Source organism: Gavialis gangeticus, unplaced genomic scaffold (assembly GCF_001723915.1).
Source record: "Gavialis gangeticus isolate Ggan-Ray unplaced genomic scaffold, GavGan_comp1, whole genome shotgun sequence".
NCBI classification, from domain to species: Eukaryota; Metazoa; Chordata; order Crocodylia; family Gavialidae; genus Gavialis; species Gavialis gangeticus.
Genome location: NW_017729001.1, coordinates 10,860,096 through 10,868,267, shown reverse-complemented (window position 1 = coordinate 10,868,267; position 8,172 = coordinate 10,860,096). Strand labels below are relative to the sequence as shown.

The window sequence follows — 8,172 nt, the reverse complement described above, 5'->3', positions numbered from 1 at the left end:
TTGGCTCCTGGTGACCTCTGCTTCTGGGTCTGCCAGGGGCTTCTGGGCAGGGTCCAAACTCCTAGAAAAAAAACCAGTGTGAATCTGCCAAAAACCTCCTCGTCCTGAACACAGGAAGGAGACATGAGCTTGAATGTGAATTCCGGTAGCAGAGCCTTCCTTGCAAGAGATGACAGGCATGGAAAGGAATCCTGATGTTCCAGGCACCTTCTGGATCCGAGAGCTGCTGCAGAATCGTTCCCAGAACTCTTATGTCAGCAAGGAGGACCACTGATGCATGGAAAGTTTGCTTGCGTGGGTTATTTGGTGGTGGCTGTGTGTGGGGATCACCCCTAATGTATTCTGGTTTCACTATGCACGACAGCATTTTCCTAACCCTTACTGGCTTTTTGAGGGAAAAACAAGGGCTCACTTCATCAGTTTCTGAATAGATGCACTCAGAGGCCAGACCAAAAGTAGCACGTGTCTGGGTTGTTGCAGCTGAATCGTTCTCTAAACAAAAAAATGATGACTAGGAAGGGGTAGGGAGTGAGGCTTCCTTCTGTACTCTGAAGATGACCCTGCCTCTAAGGCATGTGGTCCTTTGGACTCGGTGGTGGTAGGTTTGGTTGAACATGTTCCACTGATGTTCACAAGCTTCAAATCGTCCCTTCCCTCACCCAAGCAAGGTTAAATCCAAGTCACTTACGATATTTTGCCTGGGTTGGATTCTTATGGTTTGTGGTAGAAGACCTGATGATACAATCACATGATAGATCAATCACTCTAAAGATTTTTTTTCCCACGGAAGCAATGAATGTGACAGGCTTTTAATCAATTCAAGTGCCAGGAGTGTCTACCCAATTGCCTTCTCCTGTCTCTCTTTTCACATATCGGTTTGCATCTTCCATTGATCGCCCAAGAGTAGATATGAGCTGGGCCAACGCTGCTAGTGCAAGCTCTCTGGTAATTGGAAGACATGGGACAGCTGCCTCAAGAGGTGACAGCAGAAATAAGAGCAGGCATCCACCCTCAATGCTTATGACATGGAATGCTGTCTGTGCACCAGGAGGGAGTTCTGATTTTTCTCTAACTTGTGCTACAGTGGCCACTTTCAGATCAGGGGCCCGTCTTGTGTTACTTTCACAGGACTCTTGTGCAAGGGAGTGTGCAGGGCTAGGCAGAGAACTTGATGCAGACAAAAGTAAAGGAGACCCAATGTCTACATTTACTGGAACTGATGCAATAAAGTGAGGAAATGGTGCACCTGATCTGGAGTGTTCTCTTGTGTGGAAAGGTTGCTCCTCCTTGGTCCAAGTCATTGTGGCCATGGGTATGAACTTTGCCAATCCAGCAGTCAAACTTTCTTGTTTGAAGTGGGATATTTTTCTAGAGATGGCTGCAAAGGAGCAGTAATTTCCTTGCTGTTGCCACTAAGTATTAAACAGGAAGGGACAAGGAGTGGGGATGACATCTCTAGTGGTGCTGATGTGAAGTTTCCTACATGTCAAGCAATGGAATGTCTAACTGGTTTGCTAGGATTATTTCTGTATTGAAAGTTTCTAATTATGCTTTTTAAATAATTTTAAAAAACTAAAAATAAAGGTTACAAGCTGCCAAATTTTTCCTTTTGAGGGTCTGTTTCCTCTGCTCTCCAGCCTCTGGTGCTGGGTTCTGTCCCTGGCTTGCTTCTCTCTGCTTATACACCATACTTTTGCTGCAGAGGGCATCAGTAAAGTTAAAATAACTGCCTTCAAGCATCTTGCTGTTCTGGGACTTCTGGGTGTGCTTGGTGCAACTTCACACTAAATCTTTACCAGTGTTCAGCTGGCAAGAGGATTTTTTTTGTGAAGTAGAGGGGAAAGTCATAGTGTACAAGGTGAAGTGCTGATGGTTTTGCTAGGCTTTTTAGGCTTAACCTGTATGGGTGCAGGGAAAGTCTGGAGCTCTTTTTTGGAGGCAGCACAGGCCAGATTTCTAAATTGGTAAGAGAAGTTGGACAAAAGCTCATCCTAGAAGCAACCCTCCCTCCACATCCATCTGTGCCATTCTAAAATAAGAGTAAAGTAGCTGGTGCAAGATGGAGGCATTTCATTGTTCCTCTGTTGCTCTGTGTTCAACTCAGGTTATTGCTAGAACTTCTTTCTGTATTCACTATTCAGGTTCCTCACCACTTGCTGCTAAGAGCTTTTAATCATACCAGCATATTTTTCCCAGCTGTAATGCCTGGGTCTCTTTAAAATGAGATCCTTCTCATCCTATTTTTCTGTGCAGCTGAAGGAATGAATGCACTGGAAAACTGCTGTTATTTCAGTGCTATACATCTCTGGAAGATCATCTGACTGAGTTGCTTGAGATGGCAAGATGCTGTTACAGTCAGGTGTTATAGTGACTCTAAGAAGTTAGTTAAGTGAGCCTTCTTCATACCTTCACAGAATAACCAGTGATTTGAAAGTGGAGACCATGTCATAGAAATGATTCATCTTTATTCTGAAGAGAACTATTTACAAAAGAAGCAGTAGAGCACTGTATTTACTAAAATATGCCTTTATAGATTTATATAATGTGGATCTTTCTTTATAAAAAAAAAAAAAAACAAAAAACAACCAAACATACACATATTTACATTGCTTCTACATACAAAAATTACAGCACTGTGGTATGTACATATCTATAGATACATTCTTTCTGCTTGTCCCTGCTGTGTGCTTTTTCCACATCCAATCTAAGAGGACTGTCACTGCAGCACCCAGGCATGTCCTTTATGCTGCTTAGCTTTTGGTTAAAACAATCTTGCTTTTATAGCTGCTGAAGTGGACATAGCAAGAAGGGTTGCAGTATGTGGAAGGGGGAGGTGTCCAGAACTCGCCTTCCCTCCTAGCCTATATGGGCCATGCTGTAGTCCTTGTGCATACAGTGCTGCCTGTCACTCAAGTATCTCGCTCTGCTGCACAAAACTGCACATCCTTCTTGCAAATTGCTCTACTGTTCATGTCAATGGTAACTGCTGACCTAGGTTTGTCAGGATAAAGTGCTAATGACATGCCTTGCATATAAATACATCTGCATTAATGTCGTCTCTACTATGCTTGTTAGTCTCACTTCACATTGGCCTAATCTTTATTTAAGGGCAGTCTTCCTCTACCCTTCTGCTAGCAAAAATTGCTTGTTGGCCCAAATGGGTGATGGTTACTGCTTAAACTCCAGGTGAAATGTGTGTCCTTCACCATAGTTGCATGATGATTGTAATGTAGTAACTAAAGTGTGAAATTTCATTACTGATATTTTATTGTTTAGTTTCTGACTAACACTACTACTTCAGTTGTTGGAGATGCAACTTCTAGGTGATGATATCCTTGTTAATTGATCCTCAACTAGGATACTTTCTATAAGCTACTGTGCTTGCTCGATGTTGGAGTAACTACAGTTGCTTTCTGAGCACGTGGCTCTTCTCAAGTGTGGTTAAGTATCATCTGCTGTGAGTTGAGTGTTTAATCCCATTTTACAAGCAGCAATTCCGAGTCTCATCTCTACTGCCTTGTATTGCCTGTGAAGGTGAGTGCTTTGCTTTGACAGTTTGAAAGAGGATGAAATGTTCAGGCTGCTTAAAGCACAGCATGCATTACTTTGTCTGTTTGGGAATGCAAAGGACAGTGGTAAGCAAAATGAGGATTTTAAGGCAGTTGTTTCATGTTGAGTAGCAGCTCAACACAAGGACAGGTTTTCTTGTGGTTTGTCACTTCATTGATTTTTTTTTTTTTTAAGCCCCATCACCACCACTTTAACAATTCCTTCCCTATTCCTTGGTTTCTGTTTCTTAGTTGCACTAGTATATATGATCATCACCAGCCTGAACTAGAATGGCTTTCCTTTCCCATTCTCCAACTGGAAAAAATATTGCAGTAAGACTAACTTGATTCCCTTTTTTTAACTGAAGCAATATGTGTTTGTGTACTTCAGCTGCCTACTACATTTAGCAACTGAATGACTAACTTCTACTTTCCCCTCCTAGCAAACATGCAGCAGAAGGCACCTTTCTTTCTTATTACTATATCTGCATTGAATATCCCAAGGCCCCTGCCTTAGGATTGTACATACATCATGGCTATAAAGTCCCACACAGTTGCTGGGCATGCAGTTCTGGGGAATGGCAAGAGTAAAGTGAAAAGGTAACACCAAACTGAAGATTATTTAGGGTGCTGCCTCCATATCCTGGCTGCAGCCTACTCTAGGGGCTATGATGGGGAAGGGGGAGACCAGTGATTCTCAACAGGGATTCTGCAGCATATTCCTTTCAAGGGTGCCATACACATGTGATTCACAAGAAAAAGCATTCTGAGTTTAAGCACCATGCATCCCTGGTCTGTTATGAACTTTCTGGTTTTTGCAACAGAACTGCTTTCTTTTCTGCAGTCAATAAAATTAAGAGCTGGCACTTTTCTAACTAAGTTGAGAACCACTGGGCTAGATGCATAAGGCAGGCTTCATTGCTTAAGCTAAACAGTTATTGGTAGTGCTGGCATCCAGGAAACCTTCACCTATGGCTGTAGGTGCTGGGCATGTGTACAACTGTAAGCATTGAAGGAGGCCCTAACACCTCTCACAGACTTAGATGAATGCCAGTTTAATTCTAACCAGATATGCCTTTCACACATGCAGGATCAGATCCTATAGACATGCTCAACACCTAACTCTTTCCCCCTACAAAAAATGTAATTTGGAAAAGGCTCCTGGTTGTAAATCCTGTCACAGTGTACTACAACCCAGACCTTTCCAGGAATTTATCTGTACTCATTGCCTTGGGGATTTCCCATTGGCTAGTTTAAATGTTTCTCAGGGTGGGGCTGGGATGGCTGATCTTGGGGCCTGTGGATTCAGTGGGATAGGACAATAAAGTGCTGCAACGCTGAGAATTGCACCAAGACCTCTTGTAGATCTAGCCTGAAATGTTTCATGTTATGACATAAAGTGCTTTGAAGAGAACACCAAGCTAGTCCTACAGTGTATGGGGGAGGTACCTGCTCTACTAGCTAACTCCTCCCTGCTGCTGGATTTCTGGCACTGCTACAAATGAACACTAAGCAAGAGCATGCCTGTACTCTCCTGGCTGCCTAGGACCAGTTGCCCATCTCCTGAGCATAAAGATCCAGCCACCTACCATCACATCCTGTGTAGTGGAAGACTCAGGGTTAGCACTGACTAGTGGTTAAGCCTACAGTACAGAGCAAAGGAAAAACTACACACTTCTAACCAGATCCTCCAGTTAGCCACTCAACTTCTGTTTCAGTCAGCAGGAGTTAGCTGTGAGAGTTGCTGAATGTTCACAATGAACCTTGAGTGTGTGGGGCAGAGGGGCAGGGCTGGGGGGCAGAGGGGGGGGTAGGAAGGGAAGCAAGTTCCTGAGAGTACTCAACAGCCACAACTCCCATTCAATAGAATTTACTTAATGGGTGACCAGCCCCTATGCATCAAATCCTCAGATCTTTAAACTGACTGTGGGGGTTTGACTTAAGCTCTCAGCATTACAACTCCACTGAGTGGTCAGGGATTTGGATTCTCAATGTGGTATAAAGGGTCCTCCTTTTCCCTTGCATTCATCCCTTCTTTCCTTTACCCTAAGTGGGAATTGCACTAGACTTCCATCCCCTGCACTGCCTTGTTCTGGGGCTGCTTCCTTCCTTCTCCAGCATAAGAGAACAAGTTTAAGACAATCAGATTATTCATCACAGCAGAAACTGAGGGGACTCTCAAAGTGCCTAAAATGCACCCTGCAGTTTATCACTTAAGGAACAGGAACCGTTGCTCTCAATTGGTATCACCGTCCAATTGTCATCGCCAATTTATGTAAACAGTGGATCAGACCACATGGAGTGTAGATAGTGCAGAGTCTCAAGGGTTAATTTCTTTGCCTTTTGTGTTTTTCCTATTGGGTCCATCAGCAAGCTGGGCAGTTGCCCCTACTTCCCATCATGAAGCAGGATAAGTAAAGAGGTTTCTCCTTTCACACTAATTTTTCTTGAAAAAGGAAAAGAGACGGTTCCCTTCTGCCCCAACGGGCTCATCCCCCTGCTGCTCCAGCCTGAACACGGGGGAGGGTCTTGCGCTCCGCTTTGCACCATAGCCATTGGAGAAGGAATAGGCAGGCTGGCTCCATTCCTTCGGGTGTTTGTCCATCAGCTGCTGGTCAATGACCCTGTGCATGTCGTCCTACAGTAGAAGAGAGAGGGGAAACTAATTAACAGGGCAACCAGAGTTTTGGCAGGGTTTATTCATGGATACAGCTAATAATGGGATTATAGAATGGCTATGATGAAATGAAGACAGGGAAGAGAACAGGAATGGCAGCTGGCCACCCAGCTTTCATCAGCCTCATTACCTTTTCTCCAACAAGAGACCCAGAAATATGACGGGAGGGAGTTTAATTTCTTTCCTTATTAGAGATTAAGCCCAACCCAGACAGCTTGAGGTCCTGGGCTGGCCCCTTGCCAGGGATCTCCTGATGAGTGGGAAGAGGAGCCTAGCTTCTGTTTAGTGGTGTCATGAAGAGTTGCAAAATACTCTTCGAGCTGCCTGCTGGTGCCTGGGTGCCACCTGAGTGCAAGAAGGACTGATGAGGCATAGGGCCTGAAGGGTTAGGGCTTCAGACCAGAGCTAACCCAAGCTCTGTACTGAGGAGCAACAGCACAGCTGCTAAAAACGTGGCAGAGAAGACAAAGTGCTTGCATATATTACACGGACATTTCAAAACAGTACGACTCACTTTATGATCAGAGGGAACTAGTGGCTTGAGTGATGAACCTAGGAATAAGTAACTGGGAGGGGGAAAGCTCCCTGTATTGTCCAAAATGCAGTGTTAGAACAACTCACCGATGAAGACTATATAACGTAAGGTTGCCTCAGATTGGTTTTCATCCCTTACATGATGGGCCACTGAAATCCTCTGATCAGCATAATTCAGCCCTGAAGCACATGGTTTTTCAGTGTATAAGAACAATCCTTCCTTTTAGCAACATGCCCAATGCAATTGCATTATGCAAACAACCTTAAGTCAGCAATCAGGCAGAGGTAACCAACCATCACCCAATGATGAGCTAGTAGACAACAGCCTAAAAGAGAAATGCACATTGAAACTCTAATCCAGGCCTACTGGACAACTGCAGCTGTGATCCTCCCACAAGCATGATACACAGGCAGGAATTAATTTTACAAGAAAACAATGTGTGGCTAACAACAAGCTTGTGAGAAATGTTAAATCCATAAAACCAACACAGATGACTGAGGTTTAGTTCTCAGGTGCCCTGGTCATCACTACAGCTCTGACACTGGTGCTCTGGCTAATTAGACATGCCAAAATAAATATTTGTTCCATTGCCATATAAACATTAGGGCCTCAGATAAACACCTCTGTGGAAACAGGCAAAATCAGATTCTCCATTTTGCTGGTGGCAAAAGGGAGACTGGACAGTAAAATGACTTGCTAGTGTCACAGAGCAGGGCTTCTGGTCATGCTTTTCCCCTAGTGCAAATCTGCTCGCTCAAAATGCCATCACTGCGAAGTCTCTCTATTTAGGCCGAGACTATGGCAAAACATTTATTACAGACTGTCCCCATGCAGTTGTCTGAATGGGGGAACCAACATTCAGAGAAGACAGGACAGTGTTAAGCATTCACCCGTCCCCTCCATGCTGCCCAGGCACTGCCAAGTTTTTTTCTGTCTTACCACCTGCTGTACAAAACCACATCCTCTAGCCTGCTGCCTGTAAGGCTTTGCCATCAGCAGGCGACAACATTAATAACTCTCAGCCCTGACGTCCATTGTCTGCAACAGATCTTAAGGCTCTAGGGCTGCATCCAGATGAGCACAGCCGTGTGGTATGTGGCGCCTCAGACATGTCTGTGGTGCCACATACCACATGTTCAGTTGTTCTCCGTGCTGCAAGGGAGCAGCACAGAGGGTTTGTTTTTTTTACTCCTGAATATCCAGGAGTCAAGAAACCTGTGGGGGGAAAAGAAGCAGAGTGATGAATGTGGCGGCAGCACGCACCGCCCAAAGCTGGAGCCTGGCTGGCTGGAGCCACACTTTGCTGCCAGCCAGGCTCCACGCAGCAGGATCGCCACTGCCACAGCCCCGGGAGGCCCCAGGTAAGGCTGCTGGGGCCAGCCCAGTGCTGGCCCCAGCCTCCCCCACCTAGG

General features: G+C 44.9%; 1 protein-coding gene across 1 annotated transcript in view; it reads right to left on the bottom strand.

Moving 5' to 3' along the window:
* Positions 1-4,697: 4,697 nt before the first annotated feature.
* The window catches only part of BICDL1 (BICD family like cargo adaptor 1), an 86,439-nt gene continuing 82,964 nt past the window's right edge, over positions 4,698-8,172 (bottom strand). Inside the window, exon 11 of the mRNA XM_019506782.1 lies at positions 4,698-6,186. Coding sequence (XP_019362327.1) covers positions 5,986-6,186 — 201 coding nt within the window. The 3' untranslated portion in view covers positions 4,698-5,985. The remainder of the gene's footprint in view (positions 6,187-8,172) is intronic.